Source organism: Emydura macquarii, unplaced genomic scaffold (genome assembly GCF_026122565.2).
Source record: "Emydura macquarii macquarii isolate MOO-44397 ecotype Brisbane River unplaced genomic scaffold, CSIRO-AGI_Emac_v2 contig_2825, whole genome shotgun sequence".
In the NCBI taxonomy this organism is placed as follows: Eukaryota; Metazoa; Chordata; order Testudines; family Chelidae; genus Emydura; species Emydura macquarii.
In genome coordinates, this window is record NW_027132962.1 from 4889361 (window position 1) to 4912102 (window position 22742).

Sequence of the window (22742 nt, forward strand, 5' to 3'; positions counted from 1 at the left end):
ACTATTTCTGTTGACATCAATGGGAGCAGGATTGGGCTAATTATTTTCTTATTATTACTTGGTTTTAGTAAATACATATCTGAATAATAGTTTGCCAATAGATTGTGTCTGTAACACACATATATTTCAAATCATATTTATATGTGACCCACTGTGGGCTTCCTTTGGAGTAGCTAAATCTTGAAATGCTGTAGAAGTATTTTAGATTTCAAATTTTAAATATCTAAACACTTTTGTAGAAGGTAGACAATACGGTGATAGTCACACAGAAATCGTGATGTGGGTTAGTGAAAATAAAATTATAGTGCATTAGTATAATTGTATTTATAGCTACATTCATTTGGCTCATTCATTAAGACTATCTGGAAGCACTCTAACAAAATGTAAAGCAGTACATTTTGCATTTAGATAATAATGGTGCCCCTGCTCCATTTTACAAAATAAGTATTTTATCCCAGTAAGAAAACCAAATAATCGCTAAATAAAAACAAAATGGTGATGTCTAAAACTATCATACTGCAAGTTTCTTAGGTATTATATCATAGGCTGAGGGACTTTCATGTAGTTTTTAATGAAAATAGAAATATTTTAACATTTGCTAGAAAACAAGGATGCCCTATGTTGTGATAATGTTGCAGATTATACTTCAAGTGATGTTACTGACAGGGCAATGCCAATGGGATATGAAACCTTTCATTACAGGCTGCCAGTTCAAACACAGCCCCAATCAGTAAAGTCTGGACATCAAGTACTGCTTGGTTGTCTACATGAAATGAGCGAATTGTCTCCGCATAGTTCCCTAGTGAGCAGGTGGTCTCTAAAACCAAAATCACTATGAAACTAATTAACAACACTGTGACTAGTTTTAGAAGAGAGGTCAAGGAAACTAAATTGTTATGTCAAAGTACACTGGAGAGGCTCTATGAGAAAACTTAAAAAGTCTCTATCAGTGCTCTAACTGATGAAAAAATAGCCAGAAGACTTTATTCTCCAGGATTGCCAACTCTTTCCTGAACATCGGATTAGCTATACAAGGAAAAATAAAGTTGGAGTGGTCCAGTTGCTGCTGCTATTGTTTTAGGATGTTCTTCATGCAAAGGAATAGTTAATTTAATTTTATCTTAAGTAATTTTTTGACAATTGAAAAGTTTAATTTGGTGTAAAGACTTCATGTGATACTTACAATAGGTGAATAATGATCCATACAAAGCACCTGAAGATCACAGAATTAATATGTTGCATGCATATTACCTTTTGTTGTGATCCGCTTTAGATTTTACCTACTAAGGAGGGTTCAAGAGTGGGATGAAAGACCCCCTAAAAATACGTAGGTGCTCCAGGATGTGATGGTAGTGATTAGTCTGAGGGTGGCACTCTAGCACTTGAATCAGTATTGAACAAAAGACAATGCAAACTCTTGCTGAGTACTGTTACTAGATGTGCTGTGTTTTAGGAAAGGTGTAAGACTGAGATTTGGGTCACTTTGGGCCATTAAAAAACCCATTATATTTTTTACAAGAACAGGAATATTAAATGAATACAATCAACAACTGGATAATTTAATTACCCCCAGGCCATCTCCAAGGGATGCTTTATTTGTAGAGCTGGCTGGGATAAGGACTTTCAGGCCCACCAAAAAAGTCACATTTTTGGAAAATTTGTTTTCCCAAACTGGTACAAACTTGTGTGTGTGTGTGTGTGTGTGTGTGTGTGTGTGTGTGTGTGGGGGGGGGGGGGGGGGGGGGGGGGGGGAACCTGTAAGTCCATATTTTTTTATTTTAGGAAAACCAAAACCCTCCCACAGCGGAAACATTGTGGTGTTTCCAAAAAGACATATGCTCTCTGGCCTTCCAGGCTCCTCAGAAGCCTAGGAACTGGAGCTCCCACGGCTTTCAACTCCTCAGTAGCCTGCCAGGCAGGTTGACAAGGAACTAAGGAGCCTGAAAGCTCAGGAACCATCAGCTCCCAACCTCCCCACAAAGGGTCTCCCCAGGAGCTGAGGATCCATCAGTCCATCAGTTTCAGGTTAGCAGATTGGTATTTTCCAACAGAAAAATGTTCCATTGAATAGTTTCCAAACAGCTCTCCTGTGAACAATGTGCTGAGCTTTATACAGGAAGACAATCCCTTCTCCAAAGACTTTACAGTCTCAATTAGACACTGGCAAAATGGTGCAATTACCTACTACAAAGATTGATGGTCAAAATATCAAGTGGGCTCTATGCCCTGTCCCTTCAATTTTGTTTTTAATTAAAAATTAATTTACCCCTGGTGGATCATCAATGAAAGCATCATGAAAGAAATGTATATCAAGAAGGGATGTGAATGGGTAGAAGAATGGAGAACAAGTAGCCAAATACAGCTCTGACTGAAATCAATGGTTGCCTTTCCACTGACTTCAGAGGGAGTTGGATGCGGCCCAAGGAGTAGAAGTGGGTTCCCAAGGTTAAAAAAAAAAAAAAAAAAAAAACCACATAGAAGATATGAAGATGAAAGTGGGCATTCTCTAGTTCATATCCTGTTATGTAGGGTCATTGTCCACTATTTTAACAGCTGCAGATATTCACTGCAGAGGTGGGTGAAGCAATCTCTCAATATCAAGATTATATATTATATTAAAGGACTTTGTAATGAAAAGCACTATGTAAATCTGAGTTTTTATTGTTATTAGCTTCACTTAAAACACAAGTTAAGATACAGTACAAACTTCTGTTTAATCTGAATAATTTAAGAAGTGACTGAAAGCAGAGTTATTTGGCATAACATACAAAGATGAAAAAATGCTTAAGCCAAGCATGAAAGGACTCTTCAATTGAAGAGCATATACTGTGTAGACAATCTTAGAATTTAGATCTTTGAATAAGAATTCAAGCTTGCATTGATGTGGTAATCTAATTGCCCTTGTTTCTTATTCTCTCTCTTGTACCTATGCACTGTCCAAAATATATAACTACTGAATTAAATTCATGTAACTTGATTCAATCAGGCAACAAAGAAGATTGAAATGACTGCAGAGACTCTATTGACGTCAGTGAGATTGCATCCGTTTATAACAGGGTTGAATTTGGCCCAAAGGATCTTAAAGATTCATTTGTGATGTAATTAAAATAAATTTCCTTAACTAACTAAATAACAGTGAAAATAATCATTTGAAAAACATAGAGCACATAAACTGCCCATGATACTACATAATAAAGGCCTGGTGTGAAATGCTGTCTCCACTGAAGTAACAGCAAAACTCGCATTGCATTTAATAGGGGCAGGATTTCATCCCTGACTTGAAAGTCCTCCACAGGTAGAACTCCTTTTGAAGTTAGTGGGAGCTCCCTGTATAGATGGCTTCTAGGATCAGGCCTAACATGTATTGTATACAGGCAAGTGCACAATCAGGTCCCAACAGATAGATACCTTCAGACCCAGTTGGACTACTCATGTAAACATGTTCTATGCCTGGGAATTCCAAGTAAATCCAATTAAACATCTACCAGGAAAAAAACAAAACACTAAACAAGTTACATGAATTTAAGACAGTCGTTATATATTTTGGACAGTGCACAGATATAAGAAAGAGAATAAGAAACAAGGGATAATGACAGAAATTACATCCTAAATATACAAAGCATGTTAATTTATTAATGTATGAAAAATGAGTGTGCAAGTTCCATATATGTCTCTATGATCAATATTACAGATACATTAGGTTGACAGTCTTCATGTAAATAGTGCTTGATGACCTGTTTGTGATCAACGTCTCTGATTTGTTTAACCAGCCTGCTTTACTTTAACCAGCTTGCTGTACTTTAACCTAGGTATTCAGATAAAATCCATTTTTTTCTTGAAATAAAATTTATCATGACAAATTTTTTTTATTATCCTTATGGATGGTATTCCTTTATATTCCACATACAGTATTTCAAGATATAATACAGTATTTGGACTTTGTGTGTGTGTGTGTGTCATACATATACACACATGAAACAAGTTCAAATACTGTATTGGTATTTTGAGATCCTGAATGTTGTGTGTGTGTTTATATATATATATATAGGATTCACCACGGAGCCAGTGCCTATGTTTGTACTATAGCTCATATCCTGTTTGTTTTGCTCATGTAATATGTCTCGTACAGACTGAATCCTACTTGAATCCTATTCGCCTTGCTGTAATTGCAGGATCAGGCACTAGGGGTGCAATCCCCCTGATGTCAGTATTAAAACTTCCATTGATTTTTAATCGGGCCAAGATTTCACTCTATCCTGTGTAAGCCTTAGGAATTTTATTAACCATAAAGTACAATAGTGTAATCACTTATTTGAAGTATAGAATAGATCAGATATAGGAGGAGTTAGCATTGTCATCTCATCCTAACTATTTCATTTAGTTGTCCCACAGTAGACAAAGCCACATTGATAGAATGAGTAAAATTAACAGGTTTTGGCCCTTGGAAGAGAAATAAAAAGTTACTTAATATGGAATTCAGTACAGTGGCCCTTTATTTCACTAACTCCATCTTTTAGGTTTTAATACTCGTATTCCTCAATTTGGCAAGAACTCAGCCAGTCACGTTATTAAGAAGATGTAACAGCACAAGAAGATGTAACAGCACAAGAAGATGTAACAGCACAAGATGTGGAGACAGAAGCTGTTAGGGCAGGAGTGGTAGAATGAACATGCTAGCAGAAAAATAAATGGTATTGAGGAAATTCTCTGGCACCAGAACACCTGTTACTACTTATTACATGCCATGGATTTTTTAGGCTGCTACCATACCATGATATTATTTTAGTTGGACAGAAGGAATTTTTCTTTTAATATATGGCTTTGTCTAAGTTATCTAGTCCTGGTCAGAAGCAAGTAGGATGAAGCATAGTTCTTGATGATGGAAACTGTGCAGACTACACATCACAGATGTCCCTAAAAAGAAAATATATTTCCATGTACTTTGAATTATGATGACAAGAGCAGAGCCTAAAAGAAATAAATAATATTAAAAGTTTCTATAAGTAAATTCATGTTTAATAATTTGTTATTGTTTTTCTAATCCACTTTTTTCATGACTGTAAACCATACAGATATATTTTCAAAGAATAAGAGATTTAGCCATGTGGCATCCCTTTAATTTTAACTGAAAGAGAGCTGCTAAATTCCACGAAGGCTTTGAAAGTTTACCCCCTACTGGTCTTGAAAATTGTTTCTTTTATATGGAGGGGATGCAGGGAAGTAAATCATTAACAGGGGTAGATGAACTCAAGAAAAAATTGAAATATAACCGTAAGGTTCTTCAGTTGGAACATTTACATGTGCTTTTGGAATTTTAGAAAGCTCTAATCCTTAAAACCAATCTGTTCATCACTGGTATAAAACTACTGGTTCTATTCTACACACAAAGACTAGTTTTTATCTTACAAAAAAGGAACTTGAGAGTTTTAGACCTCTCTTATCTTCAGTAAGGAGACTTCTCTGGGTTTCTGGACAGACTATTGAAAGAAACATCATTTTTGTTATCATTGGGTTTTTATAAATGTTACTGTATTATCTTCTCCATCCCCTTGTGTCCTTATGAATTTGTTTAGAGATATTTTGTGTGTGTGACTGAGTCTCAAATTTGTAATTTTTCCAACAGTGAGACAAAAGATAACCACTGCTGACCCCAATTACAGTCAAGATTTGTACAGACATTCATATATGCTGAATGATTTGGTCTGTAATAACAATCCATATATTTATAGAATTCTTCTTTTCTACCTCCCTGAAGCTACACACTGACCAAGATAAAGGAGATGGAAATTTAAAATACATATTAACAGGAGATGGGGCTGGCAGTCTGTTCGTTATAGATGAAAATACAGGAGATATTCATGCTGCAAAGAAATTGGACCGAGAAGAAAAGTCCCTGTATGTGCTACGTGCCAAGGCTATAGACAGAAAGACTGGAAGACAAGTGGAGCCAGAATCTGAATTTATCATTAAAATCCATGATATCAACGACAATGAACCAAAATTTACAAAGGATATGTATACTGCCACTGTTCCTGAAATGTCTGGAGTTGGTAGGTATAACTTATCCTTATATACAATATAAAAGGGCTCTTGGGGATTCAAGGATAAAAGTCACACCTCCTGATGAGAACTGAGAGATTATTATTTGGGGTATTTAAATAGTAATACAAGCTTCTGTGACTATCCATTCATTAACTCCTGTGGCCAGAAATGTATCATTATTGTTCAGTTACTGGCTTTGCTTATTTGTTTCATCTTCATTCACTTTTTATGCCTTTTTCCACACCATGGGCTTCCATATGACTGTTTTAAACTCGTCACAGCCAATTGGGAATGGATATACAATGGTCTTATCAGCTACTACCAGCCACTTTTGCAACGCTTCAAAATATCACTTCTATAACATGTCCAACTAGTGTTTGTGTAGGAAAACTAGGGTTCCAATCAATTGGACATTTCTTCATCTTAGAAACAACAATCTGTAAATAAAGAAATCATTTATATATCAAAATGTGTTCCTGCTAATACCTCAAACTCATTCCCCCCCCCAGCCCCACCAGAATATTCTGCCTGAGTCTCTTTTTCTAGACACATAGACATATGGGCAGAGTGCAGAGGGGAGAAAGAATTCAATCTAAAGAGATTTTTCTAAACGCAATAAATGTTTAGGGCTATTCACAATGACAGCATTGAAAAGCAAACCATGGAGTGCTTGTAAGTAATAGGGTGAGGAATATATGCTCAAAGGAAAATAATTCTCTGTTATTTGTATGTGTAAAGTAATGCTTTAGCCATTATCCACCAGCATGCCACTATAAGCATTCATCAGAAGCTGTCATAGTTACCTAAAGGTCTCACTGTATCTTGAATAGAGATAGTCTTTCCAACAAAGATGGGTGGGTAAAAAGCAGGGGGGCAACTGACAGATAAATCCACAACAATTACTTAATCACCATGATTTAATATCATGATTTGTAGTATCAGCTCTGCAAAATGGCATTGAGAATGACAATAAAGTACCAATAAGCATTTCTGACAGATACGTACGTTTTCAAAATAACTTCAAGAAACTCACCACTGGCCTTGACAGCAATAGCACAAGTATGAAAGCATTAGCCCAAATTTCATTTTTGACACGGAAGGGAAATTCTTGCATTAGATCATGAGCTATAAAGAAAACAAATAATGATTCTTCCAAAGAGATATGGAAAATAGGGAATAAGCAGAATTATTTCCAATTGTGAGGTGAGGTTCATTTTGATAAAAGTCTGTAAAGAAAAAAGGTTTTGAGACTATATCTATAGATTTTCATTTAAAGTTTGTTTCTAAAGAAAGAACTACACTGGAATAGTTAGGTGTCAGAAACAAAGTGTCCAGTTCTGATCTTATATACATCAGCACACACCCCATTAGAGGCAGTAGGGAATGTCAGAGAACAGAATTGGATCCAGTTTCTTGGCAGTGTCCCTGTGGAGGCTCTTGCCTATGAAATCTCCAGACACTATGGTGATGGTGGCAATATAAATATACATTTATATAGCTACACTAGCTAGACCTCAGAGAGTGGCCCTGACAGAGTGAGCACAAGAGAGTTTGGCAGTAAGGGTAGTAGGTTGCTCAATTAGTTGTTTGTTCTAAAGTAAAGACAAAAGGCCCGATTCACTGTTTCTTTGCCCTTTGTGTAGGCATTTGTCCCCTTGAAAAATGCTGCCAAATCAGGATGGTAGTTTTGCACACTGACTTTGCACAGGTGCAAATAATGATACAAAGTGCAAGGCACTAGAGAATCAGGCCCAAAATCTAGGTCATTCTCAAAGAGTAACAATCCCAATATAACCAAAATAAATAAATCCAGCAACTGATTTGTCTGGATAGAGGATACTCAGTTTACTGGGCAGAATGTCTGATCACTTGCCTTGTGTCCAAATTACATACTCATATAACTGGTGTCAGCAGCCCATGGCCCTCAGAGCTCCAATACTATATTGCATCTTGAGGCCAGAGCTGGTTGATGGGATGTGCAGACAGAGGCCAGATTCTGAATACACTGAACAGAATCACTGTCAACGAGGCACAATTGAGAACTTTTTGCTCCATTCCTCTTACCCAGAAAGAGGATGTCAGGTTGGGAAAGGACCAACATGGGTTGAATGAACAAACTTCCTTAGATGAGATACACCTTGCAGGAGACAGGATTACACTTGTGAGATGTAAATAGAGTGTGATAGTATGGAATTTGATCATTTGAAATACTGCCAGATGGGTATGTGGTGATCATGCAAACCATTCAGTGACTAGCATATTAGGCGTGAAGGTGGTGGTTCTCTTGAAAGAAATTGGGCTGTTTAGCCTAGCAAAAAGAAGACTGAAAAGGGATATGACTGCTTTTCCTAAGTATATCATGGGGGTAAACACCAAGGAGGGAAAGGAGCTATTTAAGCTAAAGGACTAATCTGGCACAAGAAGAAATGGACTTGAATACATTTAGGCTGGAAATTAGAAGGTTCTAACCATCAGAGGAGTGAGTAGGGATAGTGGGGGCAAAGATCCTAACTAGTTTTAAGATGGATCTTGATAAATTTATGAATGGGATTATATAATGTGGTTGCTTGACATGGCAGGGGACTGGACTTCAGATAGGAACATAGGACTGGGAGAGACTATTTAGTTAAATCAAGTTACATAAATTTAAGCCAATAAATAGTGCCCAGAAAAAAAAAGGCAAAAGAAAAAAAAAACAGTGCATAATGACAGCAATAATATCCAAAATATACATGATATGTTAATACATGAAAACTGACTGTGCAACTACAAATGGCACAGGTCCCACCTATACGGCTAGGTTCTATATTACAAGTGAGCTGAGTGGAGTAACCAGGGCATTTTGGAAATGCCATTTATGAAGGAACAACCCTTTCACAATGCAATGTCTAGGATTCACTGGTCACCTATACTCTCTCTTTTTTTTATCTCTATATGCAGAGCAATCAATTTTTTCTTGAAATAACATTTGTCATAATCACAGCAAAGAATTATTTTTATTAGTCATATACATTTGAGTTAATGTATGCCTCACATTCAATATCTCAACTAGGTCTGATACATACTGGTATCAGTGAATTAGAGAAGTATAGAAGAGAAATCTTGGAAGCTAAATTTAGATTAGGAAGTAGGCTTAAGTCCAGAGACTCTACTGTAACTTTATTTGAAATGTGTGTGGTTCCAAGTGCACAAGCCAGTTAAACAAATTAAGTTCAAAGTCACAGAGTGTTGATGAGAAGATGATTTTTAAATTTATCAGGCATTTAACTGGAAACTTTATGGCAGAGACAATGCTAAAGTTTGGAGGGAAAAGGGTTGTGTAAACTAAGAAGTCAGGGAAACCACCAACTATCAAGGAAAACTCAAGTCAGATAGAGATCTGTTAGGGATGTCCATATTACAGAGATAACTCTGCATCAGAAAGTAAAGAAAAGGACAGAAAACATAGCTGAGACAGAGGAGGAACAAGTTGAGATCACCACAGAGGTACATTCCAGAAATCAAAAAAGGTGTCAGAGTTAAATAAAATAGGCATACATTCAAAACTAAAGATTATAAATGTCTCTATATTCACGTGAGAAGTGTAAGAACAGAAAAAGGTGAACTAGAATGTCTGGCTACGGACAAGTACCTTGTCAACTTGAAATACAGCTGAATGACAAAAGCAGTGTGTTCTCTAAAACAGACTAAAAGGACAACATCCGACTATGAACTGATAAGGTCATAGAGGTTGGAGGGTATCACTATGCATAAAAGGTTCCATAGAATTTAATGAGATAATATTTTAGAGTGGAAAATCTCTTTTGCAGGAATACAAGCAAAGGAACAGGACAAAAAATAGATAGAAAACCCTCACCCCTATTTGCCCCTAACCCCTTTTTTCTTTTCAAAAAAATATTTCAGCAGAAATTTTCCAGCCAGGTCTAATAAATATACTAATAGGGTAATAGGGTAATAGTAATAGGGTATTACTCACAGTTCAGGAAAAGAAGATGCACAATACTAAAGGGGATGTAAGAGGCAACAAAATCTAAAACACAAACAATAACGGTTGATTTCAACTACTTTCATACCAACTAGTCAAATGTCACTTCAGAATATAATATTTCTTGATACCTTAAATGATTGTATCTTGGAACAGCTAGATCTAGAGTGGAGTGGTTAATCTGAACTGAGTTCTAGATAGCAAAAGGGAGTTAGTTCAGCAGCTCAGTCACTAAGTAATGTTTACCACAATATAAAAGTTTAATTTTTTATGACAGTGATCCTTCCAAATACTTACACTATGATACTAAACTTTAAAAATAGATTTGTTTTATAAATGAGAAAATTAGTCAAAACCACAAACTCAATAAGCTATTTATCATTGAAGTCAACTTCTATACTGAAGGACTTGAGGGCAATAAGTGTTATAACTATGCTTTAAATAGTATTAGGACTGATCGTAGGAATTACAGTGTCACACTTCTGTACTATGTAAATATGTTAAAAAAAATGTAAGAGAATTATAAAAAACCTAGACTAACATGATGTGATAAGGAAAAACTAGCCAGTTTCTGTAAAGGCAAATCAAAATAAAATGCTTGGATGCATAAGTAATGGGACAGAAAATACTGAAAACTTTATCATAATCACACTATAAATCAATAGTTGTCAAAATAATGAAGATTAAGTCTTGGCCCTATGGAAGTCAAAGGGAGTTTTTCCATTGATTTCAATGGGACCATGATTTCATCCCTGGAGTATTCTGTTCTGGTCAGCCAGTCTCAGTATAGACTATTACAGAAAATAAGAATTCAGAGATGAGTGATGAAAATGATCAGAGGCTTGGAGATACTTCTACATGTAGAAAAACTGAAAGGATTAATGGTGAAATCCTGGCTCCATTGTATCTGCAAAGGGGCCAGGATTTTCATACTAGGGCTGTTCAGTTTACATGGTGAAGGTATATGAAATAATGAATGACTAAGAGGAGACAAATTGAGTGATACTATTTAATGTTTCTCATAATACGAAAGCAAAGGAAAGATAAATTGAAAGGAAGAAATTTAAAGGATAAGAGGAATATATTTATTTTAACAATGTAGAATTAAATTGTGGAATCCAATAAGCATCAGTGGTTTATAGGAGCTGAAAAGAATCTTCCCCTAAGGACATGTATCCCATAGTTGTCCATTATGGGGATTTTTGCATCTTTCTCTGAACTATCTACTACTGGCTGCTGTCAGAGATACACCATTCTTGGCTACAGCAGGCTAGAAGGAACAGTTGCCTGATCTCATATGGCAATTCCTATATTCCAAAGCACACAAAGCACTGATGGTATCCTTTTTGGACAAAGTATACAGACCCTATGTAGCAGCAGGTGATTATTCTTTGCACTACATTGGAAAGTGAAAATATTACAAGAAAAGCATTCTGTGAAGCATCCACAGATTTAAAAAACCTGCAGTACCTTCCAACCTGCATAATCAAAGGGTTATATTAAATACACATTGGAAACTGAAAATAAACTCAGCCACATCATTTCAACTTTTCAGAAACAATCTATAAAAGAAAAGTTAAAATGCATGTTATACTGGTGTATATATTTATATCTAGTCTACTATCTCCTTACCTTTCAAGATTACAGATATAAGTTATAGAGGGGTAGCCATGTTAGTCTGTATACAGCAAAAACAATGAGAGTCCTGTAGCACTTTAAAGACTAACAAATTTCTGTGGGCATAAGCTTTCATGGGCTGCAACCCACTTCATCAGATGCATCTGACAAAGTGGGTTGCAGCTCACGAAAGCTTATGCCCGCAAAAATTTGTTAGTCTTTAAGGAGCTACAGAACTCTTGTTTTTTTAGATATAAGTTATGTTTATCAAAGAAAAGGCCAATATGCAAGTGGTTTTTATGAACTTTTAAAAGAAATTGGTAAATCTGAAGGAAGTTGTGAAAAGGAAAGTTAGTAGTGTAAACTGTAACATAGCTGGAAAGCAACCTCTCTTGACCTAAGTTAATATACACGTCTCTACCTGCTCTCTTAATGTCAGTAGACAACGTTTTCTATTCTTCCTCATTAATCATCTCCAACATGCAGTTGGTAAACATCCTTTACAATATATTTTTAATCTTCAAATTTGCTTCATTTTCATAATAAGAAAATGGGTAATATTAAGTCAAACTTTGCATTCATTTCCCAGTCAACTCCATTGGTTTCAGTCAGATTGCACAGATGTAACTAAAGGGTATGCGAGCTGACACACACACACACAAACACACAGAGTTAAACTAGAGGGATGATTGTTTTAAAAGTAGTATTATCACTGTTCACCACTTGCATAGCCTCCTTGGATAGACTGAGGGTATGTCTATACTAGAAAAGTAAGTCAACCAATATTATGTCAACTGATAGCCACCACACTGTGGTGTTTCATGACCACAATGCCCTTCTTGGGTCAGTAGTGCACGTCCTCAACAGAAATGCTTCCACCAACCTAAGAGGGGCAGTATGGGGAGCTGAAAGCCTGGTCTCTCAGCTCCACTGGCAGCTCCCTGCTGGGACCCAGGATGCCTCACAGGCTCCTGGGCTTCTACAGGGCTGCTCTCTCCTCCAAGCCCTGTTCCCCCTGGGGAGTGGAGGATGCTGCCCAGGACTTCTCACCCCGGGGGATTAGGGTCCAGCTATCCTGGCTTCCCCTTTCCCCCCAGCCAGGAGCCATGAAATTGACAAGGATGCCCTGCTCCTGGTGGGGAGCAGTCAGGGGTGGCACTTGGGCTTCTCAAAGCAACCTGGACTTCTTGGCCTGGCTCCTGGCCCAAAGCAGAGCCTCAAGCGCCCCCCCCCCCCCGGATTTCTTGCCTGGCTCCCAGCCCGAAGTGGGGTCCAGCTGTCCAGCACTCCAGGGAAGTGGGGGCAGCTGGACTCTAGCCGCCTGGCTTTCTTATCAATTTCATGGCTCCTGCTGTGAAATTGACAAGGCAACCAACAGCCAACCCATAACTATACCATCATAAGCCTTATGCCTCTTGTGGAGGTGGAGTTATTATGTTGGTGTAGTACAGCAGTTACATCAATGGGAGGAAGGCTGTAGTGTAGACTCTGACATAATTAATCGACATAAGCTGCTGTCTGTCAACCCTACTGTTAGTGTAGACCAGCCCTAAGTATCATATATCCTAGCGGCTTTCAATAAGACTGCATGGAAATGTTTGGTTCAGAGTATTCTCATCACCTTTCTTCTGCATTGTGTCATCACAGCTACCTATAACTCAAGGGACATTGAGGGGACATTATTTCACATTTGAAACTCTTACAGAGACAATATAGTCTTACAGGAAAAGCTACAGTGAGAACAGATTTTGCATATAATAAACATTATGTTTTCTATTTCTGAGATTTATTAAAAATCAGTGAGAATTAATTTAAGGATGTGTACAAAATTTAGCATAGGAATGAATCTCATCTTTGATATTCCATCAATGAATATTTACATTTTTATGCTACATGGAACATTTTTTTCCCCAGTCTCAAATGCAAGAGGGCAAGGAATAAATATGAACCTCGTGGCATTATTATGCATCTATAAAATCAATTTATATTAGATTAAAAATTTGGGAGGGTTAGTTGACAAAACATGTTCTAGCTAAAGGGGAAAAAGTATGCCTACTTTGAGTTAGCATGACAAGAAAAAACAGCCAGATTGCAGAGAAACAGTGGTTTTCTCATATAGTGATATAACACATTCTGTGGGCAGATATAGCTTTTGCACCTCAAACACTTACAGGCCCATGGTATAGACACACCAGATAGAATATTTTGTACAGTGCCATGACTCATTCTGTGAGAAGTAGGTTTCAGTTGGTATTTCCAACTTTAAATGAGGAGTTTCAAATCCATTAATATTGTCAAAATCTGTACAGTTTTCTCAATTGTATGTGTATTTAATATATGTATATTTAAATTTTTTTTTTTTTTTTTTTTTAAATTAAGGGTTCTTTAGTATTCATTATATGAAACTTTCTTAGAGAGAAATGTTGACATTTTCACATTAAAAATGTGAAGCAAAATGACAGTTCTGTACTCAGTAAAAAACAGATTTTTCCTTAAAAAAAAAATCAAGGTAAGAAAGGAAAACATTTCCATTTTCATAAATGTGCAAAACAATTAAATGTAATTTTCCAGAGGCTTTGAATTTTTTTGGTATTTATACAGTTGTAGGAGTAACTCTTTCCACACAATAACCTAACACTTCATGTTCATCAGAAATTTATATGGGAGTGATTGCGAATATTAGGTACTAAATTTGATGAAGAACATTCTTAGTCGGGAAAATCTCCTTTTTTCAGATTGTGTTTTTTCATTTTTCTGGGAAAACATCCATTGAAGTCTTGTTTTTCACTTCTCTAGTCCCATTTATATTCTCAAAGTACATTTATTTCTCCCTGAATTATTAGTTTTTAAAATAATGTAAAAGTGCCATATACAATGTGAATAGCACTTAACTGATAAAATGATAGGTCTCTGCCACAAGGAACTTATAGCTTTGGGCTTTGATCTGTTCAGACTGTCTCTTTTGCATTGAATTCAGAGGGAATTTGTGCAGACGCAAAGATCCCTCATGCACGGATTTGATTGCAGTCAAGGTCTCAATTCTTTGTATAGATTTTACGTCCACTCATGCCCATACTTTTTTCCTACTGAAACACCAAGAGGACATTTGAGCTACAATAATTTGATACACTAAATGACATAAAAATGGAGAATTTGGGGACATTAGGAGATAGATCATGCCACATGTGGGAAAACCTATAAGAAGGTAGATTTACAAAAATTCCTAAATTATCACATCCCAGGTAACTGTTGATACATGGAAGGGCCCGAGGTCATGGCTCTCAAATGATATAACACATTCACAGACAAACCATAACATTCACTGGACATATATGGATAGCCTCGGGAGCTAAAGAAGCCCAGAGTGGTGAAGCACTGGCTATATAATTTTCAAATACAGGAGGTTCTGCAGGTTAAGGGAGTATAGTTACCCTTTGGACTAGTATTTTGATGCCCCAAAAGAAACGGCAGCACTGAGCTCAAAGTGATTATTTTTTGCAGATTTTCTTTTATTTGTGTACATCTTTGATTTTTATTTAATATTTTTTGCTATTTTCTTTGATTACCCTTTCCCACCCATTGTGCAATAGACACTCCTTCTCCTGCCAACGATCCTCCATTACAGTAAAGATCTCTGTGTAAGATTCGGACTGAGACCAAGTGACAGAAGAAGCTACAGTACGTTCAAATCTGACCTTCACTTCCAACTAGATAGCCAGACAGATAGGAGCTTTAGAAAATTAAAAAAACCAGCAAGTTCTTGTCTTCTGGCTGAAAACTGGTTTTCCTTGAGGGTGAAATTGACAAAAAATTTCCCCAAGTATTTTTTTTTCTATCTGGTACCAAAGAGCACTAGTAGTAATTTTACCAGTTTCTTTGCGGGTATTATTATTACAATTTACATATATATTATTTACAATTTACATATATAACAAATTACATATATAACAAATTACAAAGACACACCATGTTTATATAAATATAACACTTGACAAAGCCCTGGCTGGGATTATTTAGCTGAGGTTAGTCTTGGTTAGTCCTGATTTGAGCAGGGGGTTGGCCTAGATGACCTCTTGAGGTCCCTTCCAACTCTATGATTCTATATATATAATTTTAAAATTTTTTAAATAATATATTTCATTTTTATAGCATTTTTCCTCTAGTAACACTATATTACTTTTATATAAACATGAATCACTTCATCCACCATTCAACTGTAAGCATCTCTGATGCAGGAGGACAGCAACCACATGGAAAACTAGTACAGCAAAGGAGTTGGGGATGGAACTTGGCTAGTAATATTGGAGTAAACCCTTATCTCCCAATAAATAATATGGGAATGTGAATGTGCACAAAGTGAACAGGACTTTGGGTTTTGTAATGTCTTATCTGAAAGAACAGGAATACACAATGTACTCAGTACCCAGTCTATATCTCTCAGAAAGATGGAGGGCCAAGTTGATCCTTCTGAGATTCAAATCATTGGTTCTAAGGAATCCAAGTCATTCAGACCCGAGGTTTAGACTATCTAAGCCATCTACCTGTAGGAGGGAATGCTAACAGTTTAGCAGATGAGGGAACACCGCAGTGAAAGTATGGTAGCTAATAACCAAGTGTCATTACCATAAAGCAGGGTAGATTTCAAAGACGTGCACAGGGAGTTAGCTGCTCATCAGGGCTTGCCAGCTGATATTAGTCAGAGGCACTTAGTTATTACTTTGCACCATGATGAAAACTTTCCCCTAATTACTTATTCCATAGAATCAGAAGGTTTCAAGAAAAATAGAACTTTGTTTCCCACTTTAATGGCCTTCCATTCGAGTGTGTGTAAAAGACATTTGTAACCTGTTCCAGTGGGTAGGGCACTAGTTTACAACTTGGGACACTGGCGTTCAAGCCCCTGCTTCACCACAGATGTTGTGTGTGACCTTGAGCAAGTCACTTACCCTCTCTGTGCCTCAGTTTCCCATCAGTAAAACAGGGATAATAGTACTTTCCTAACTTACAGGAGCATCTTGAGGATTAATACATTAAAGACTGTGAGGTACTCAGATACTATGCTAATGAGGGCCATATAAATACCAAAGATAGATATAATCCTACAAAGTGTGCAAATTTCCAGCCATGACTGAAGGCAAATGTGTTGCTTCCCTCTTTATCTTCTTCATATACTGTATTGTAATACCATTTGCATGGATATCTTATTGGATCCATTTAACTTCTTATTATTTCTGCATATAAAAGAGAAAGTGTTTCTGCAGCTAACTAGCTCAGACTTTTACATTCATGTTAATAGTGCTTTTATCATACTTATACTCAGAAATTATTTCATGTATCCATTTTCTTCCCTTTTATTTAAGTATTTGTTCAAATATAGCACTTTAACCTCTGGACAAAAATATGATGGGCTTGAAATCCACACATCAGCACTTTTCGCTCACATCTAAAGCTGTGCAAGGCGATACTAGGGGATATGTTCTGCACCGCTAGAGATGACGTCCTTCAAATAAGATCTTAAATCAAGGTTCCTTCTCTCCCTTTCTGATAGCTTCACAGGTAGAAGTTAAAAATCCCACTGGCACTCTGAAAACAGTAAGGAACAGAGACATATTGTCCTGGCCAGTATTTTCTGTCGTGATATTGGAATATTTTAATGTCCAAGACTGTGACCTGTTGTCAGCATAATATCAGATGTGGTTTTCCTTACATAATAACTGCAAACTAAAAGTTGCTTCACAAGGCATTCCAAATAATAGGTCCAATTAAACTTATTCCAGGGAAGATATATTCCAGAGGGGTGAGAGTGTAAGGAGCACCTTCCCTACCTCCAGTGCAATGTAACCATGCAGGGAATAGATATTACTAGGCTGCAGACGCTGTGCATGGCAATGGTTAGGATCAGTTAGCAGTGCCTGCAGTGCTAGCGGCTCTCAAATGGCCATAGCATATGTAAGTCATACCCCACCCAAAACAACAACAGGACCATTCAAGGAATATCTTTGCAAGTGGATGGAAAGACCCCCTGCTGTCTAGCAGCACTTGGAGCTAATACACCGGTAACAATGGCTCCTTCTGTGCTATATTGAAGCATGGAGTCCTCCCCTTTCCCAATGCTCCAACCACAAATTTATTATTCAGCCCCTGCAGACTGAAAAATACTTTATGAAACTAAATTCTAACCTGCTTTAGAGTTTACTATGGAACAATTCCTTTCTATGTGGGACTCCCTGCATTTCAGCTCAGCAGCAGTTGGCAGTAGGTTTCTGGCATAAACTGGAATTGACTAGTCCAATTTTAAATATATTTGAATACAAAAACTAATGCCAAAAAAAGATTAAAAATAAATTATATACACACACCTGTGTACATTATATATTATATTATATTATATTTCACCTTTTATTCTCTACCCTTCAATGCATGGGGCAAACCCTGCAGTACTTGAATAGGCAAAACTTCCACTGGAGTCACATGGAAGCTTAAGTTGCTCAGCCTTTTTGAAAAATAACGCCACTTATTTTGGGTGCCTGAATATGGATTTCAGTGGCTAACGTTTGGTATCCAAGTTTGAAAATGTCAGGCCTATTGTCTAACAGCATGTTAAAATGAAGCATATCAAATGTGTCCGTTTTGTAAGCAGAATACAAAGGCAATCTCCTTCCACCAGACTTCCCCTACAATTATTGAGTATTTCCAAAGTGCACAAATAAGATCCGTTTTTAGTGCAGCGCAAAACAATATGTTGGCAACTTGTTTTAAGACAATATAAATTAATATAATTAAGCATCACACACAACACAGCAGAGACAAAGATGCTTTGAAAACCATTTTTAATGTTCAGTGAAGATAAAGGACGCATCAAATAGACTAACCACAGTATAGAAACAAAGCCCCAAGTTTCTGACATCCTCGCTCTCAAGTTGAGTAGAACCTTTTTTCATGAGCATCCCCACAGATTGCAATGAAGCTGCTTAGAGAGTAAGGTGCTGTGCAGCTTTATCAATTGTGTCAGAATCCGGCAGCATGCTGACCTAACAGTAGCAAAAAGAACCTCTCTCCTCAAAGTCCATCTTGCTCTTTTTCCTAATGCAGACCTTAAAACAGCTTTGAAAGTAAGGGGAAGAATCTAAAAATCTGTACGTTTTGGGGTTTGCTATTGCTAGCCTGTTTTCATTTTCAAACAGTTTTAATTTAGCACGATTTTTTTTTAATACAATAGTTTTCCACAGTGAAGTAGTGGAAACAAACAGAGACAAAATTGATGATAGGAGATTTACAGTAAATGCAGTAAGTAAATTGTAGGAACACAGCAAAAGTATTATAGCATGAGTGTGTTTCTATGATCTGTTTGACATGTGGAACTCATGCTGAATCACCATCTCTATTGTAATTTCCCTCTTGTCTATAGCATCATACACTGTCTTCATAGAATCACCGACAGGAAGATTAAAAAATGCTTACTTGGATCATCTGGTCTGACGCCCCAACTTATTTAAAGGACTATTCATTCCGTTATTCCCAGTAATGTCTTATCTATCATGTTCTTCAGTATTTGCAGTCAGGGTACTTCCACCATCTCTTGTGGAAGTTCATTCAATGGGCCTCTAGCTTTCACGCTTAACCAGGCAGACTCAGAGGTTCTGGGTAGCTGAAGCTCCCAATAAACTCCATAGGAAATGCAAGTGCTCAATACTAAGGCCATGTCTACACTAGCACTTATGTCGGCAAAAATGTGTTGTGTGAAAAAACACACCCCTTAGCGACATACATTTTGCTGGCATAGAGCTCATGTGCACAGCACTATGTCAGCAGGAGTCGCTTTCCCGCTGACATAGCTACTGTCACTTGTTGAGCTGGTTTTATTATGAGCTTTCTCCTGTCAGTGTAACGCAGCTACACAAGTCCTCTTACTGTATTGGTACAGCGGTGCTGCAGTAAGCTTGTAAGTGTCTAAATCTGAGCAAAACGTTTTGCCCGAAACATTTTTTTTCACCAAAAATAGCAGATTTGAGTCGACTGAAACATTTAGCAAAATCATGTCACTTTTGCCAAATTGTTTCAATCAAAAAAGTCCTAAGCAAAAAAAAAAAAAAAATAATCTAAATGTTTTGTTTTGGCATTTTCTAAATGAAACATTTGATTTTCCTACTCAAAGTGACTTTTCATTTCAAAATGTACTGCAGAACTATCTTAAAAATAAAAACGGAATTCTCTGGTTTAGGTCAAACACAACATTTCATTTAACCTGAAATCCATTCCCCCTCCCCCCCCCCAACTTCCCGGTTTGCCTTTTTTTTTTTTTTTTTTTTTTTTTTAATTCTCTCTGAGTCAACACCAAAGGACTTTTTTTTTTTTTTTTTTTTGAAAGGCCAGCAACCTGAAAAATCACTTATTTATTAACTGTACCCAAAATGTCTCAGGATTTGGCCCAGGAACCACTTGTGTGCAGTTTAATGTCCTCATCTCTTACAACTCTAAATCAACTATATTCTTTCATTTATATTAAAATATTTACACTCAATGATCATGTTCCCCCTTGAGTTTTCTCTTTTTGACACCATGTATCAAATTCATCCCAACTCCACTGATATTTGTGGATTTACATCAAGAATTAATCCAATCCTATACAATTAGTTCCTGCAGTCTCATCCTTGCATCTGTTTTGTTGGCACACATTTTATTTTTTCTATATTTTTTTATAATGTGGAGACCAGAATGGCTTGTATTATATAATAAAAAGAGAAGACCAAAATGCCAACTGAGGTTTCATCAAGAATATCTAGAGCAACATTATTACTGGAGCTGGTGGAAAATTTTTCAATGGATTATTTGTCTGTCAGAAAATGCTGATTCATTGAAATCAAAACACTCCATGGGAACATGTTGATTTCAATGAAACTTCATTTAAAACAATCTAAACAAACTGTTCTGATATGGTCTAAATGTTCCATTCTGCTTCTGGTTAGAGCTTATCAAACCTCATTGGAACAAAGCATTTCAATTTTTTGTATTGAAACAATTTTTGTTTCAAAATTTTGTTTTATTTCAGATTAGATTTATATTATACATTATAATTGAAATTTTAAAAGTCAAAATCCTATCAAAATGTTTTGATTTTATCAAAACTACATATTTCAATTGAACCAAAACACACGCAAAATCTAAAAATTCATTTTGCAGGAAATTTCATTTGATTTTATTCCAAATCAGAATGAACACAATATCAAAATAGTGGAATTTCCTTCACAATGGAAATTCCTGTTCCCATGCAGCTCTAATTGTGACATTGATGCCTTTCATGTGCTCTCCCTATCCATGAATCCAAGAATAGTAGTGGGTTTTTTCACAACGATGGCAATATCCAAACTCATATTCAGTTTATTATGTGACATCATGTCAAAATATTTCTCAAATCACCTTTTAGACAGCTGTCTCTATTAACCTCCCATCTTTATATATAAAAGGTGTTTTGAGATTAAGAACAAGTATGATCAAGCCTTTTGGAAATAAGATATTACCCTTTGTACAATAGTTGTGTGTGTATCAAAACACTTCAAATAACTACCACCCACATCTAATCAGTAGTTTTGTCAAAATACCTGCTAACTTGTTCATTGCAGCATTCATGGGAGAGTGCAAATGCAGTGCATAAAATCCACTGTTGCCGGTAATTCACAGATTTTCAAGACCTTCCTGTCACAAGGCTGTCACAATGACAGCTACTTCAGTTGGCCCCATCACAAATGATAAATAGTGCATGACAGAGCAATGTACACAGTATATGGTGGAGTAAACACCATAACAACAAATCAGAAGGTTTATTTCCTCATAAAGCCAAAACATGTGATGGCTGTGACAAACACACATATAATAACCTGCACCTTTTTAATACAGCACTTTGTGTGAGGGGAGAGCAGCACAGGAAAGGAGTCTTATCATTCAAGCACAGAACTGGGAACCAGGAACAACTGAGTTCATGGTTAACATTTTCAAAAGTGCCTAAGCCCTGGTCTACACTTACCCGGCGATTTGGTGGCAGTCGACGGGAGTTACGCAAACTACACAGAGTGGCTTGCGTAACTCCCGTCGACTACTGTGCTTCCCTTCTGCGCGCCGTCTTCTCTGTACTGCGCAGATGGGAACTGTGTTCCCATCAACACAGTGGTACGCTACTTGAGGGGATGATTTTACTCAGTTGACTTCCTGATCAATTGAGCGGGTCTCAATCAATCCAGAAAGATTGATCTGGCGGCAGCGACTTTGCCGCCATCAGTATAGACATACTCTTAGTGATTTAAGAGCCTAACTCCCCTTTTCAAAGTGACTACCGCACTAACGGCATAAGTCTCACTGGTCTGCAATGAAATTTAGTGTATGTCTACTCGGGAGCTGTAGGTGTAATTTCCAGCTTGGGCAGACAGACCAATGCTAGCTTTGATCAATAATAGCAGTGTAGCTCATTTGAAACCCTAAGTACATATTCAAGACGATTATCTTGTACTGCAGCCTGTGTAATTGTGGCTACACTTCTATTTTTAGCATTCTAGTTCAATCAGAGATAGCTCTGGTATGTCTACCCAAGCTGGAAATTACACTTCCAGCTCCAGTCTCAACATACTCTTAGGATATGTCTACAGTATGAGCTGTGGTATGATTCACAGCTCTAGTACACATCCTTTCTCTAGCTCAATGACAGCTAGCATGAGTATGTATACGTGAGCTGGGAATCACATTCCTGCCTTGTAATGTACATGTAACGTTAGATTTTTAGTGCAAAAGTGACTTTTAAAAATGACATTTGTGCACTTTTGAAAATGGTACACAGCTCTTGAATCTGACATTGATTCACTATGTGATTCAGGCAGTTAGATCAATATTGTCTAATGTTAATACCTAAACAAGATTTTCCTTATTTATAATATGGTAGCGTGTAGAGGCCACGACCAAGACTGGAGCTTTAATGTGCTAGACACTGAAGAAACACAAAGGGAGAGAAGTCTTTGCCTCAAAGAGATTATAGACTAAATAAATAAGACAGATCAATGGCGGGATGGGAAACAGAGATGAAGTGTTGTGTTCATGGTCATTCAGGCAGGAT

At 36.9% G+C, this 22742-nt stretch overlaps 1 protein-coding gene and 1 long non-coding RNA gene across 2 annotated transcripts in view; one reads left to right on the forward strand and one right to left on the reverse strand.

Moving 5' to 3' along the window:
• LOC137166260 (uncharacterized) overlaps positions 1 to 22742 on the reverse strand; it is a 201586-nt gene that overhangs the window by 54215 nt on the left and 124629 nt on the right. The window lies entirely within an intron of this gene.
• The window catches only part of CDH9 (cadherin 9), a 103238-nt gene that overhangs the window by 46014 nt on the left and 34482 nt on the right, over positions 1 to 22742 (forward strand). Inside the window, exon 3 of the mRNA XM_067567911.1 lies at positions 5756 to 6050. Within this exon, the coding sequence (XP_067424012.1) occupies positions 5756 to 6050 (295 nt within the window). The remainder of the gene's footprint in view (positions 1 to 5755; positions 6051 to 22742) is intronic.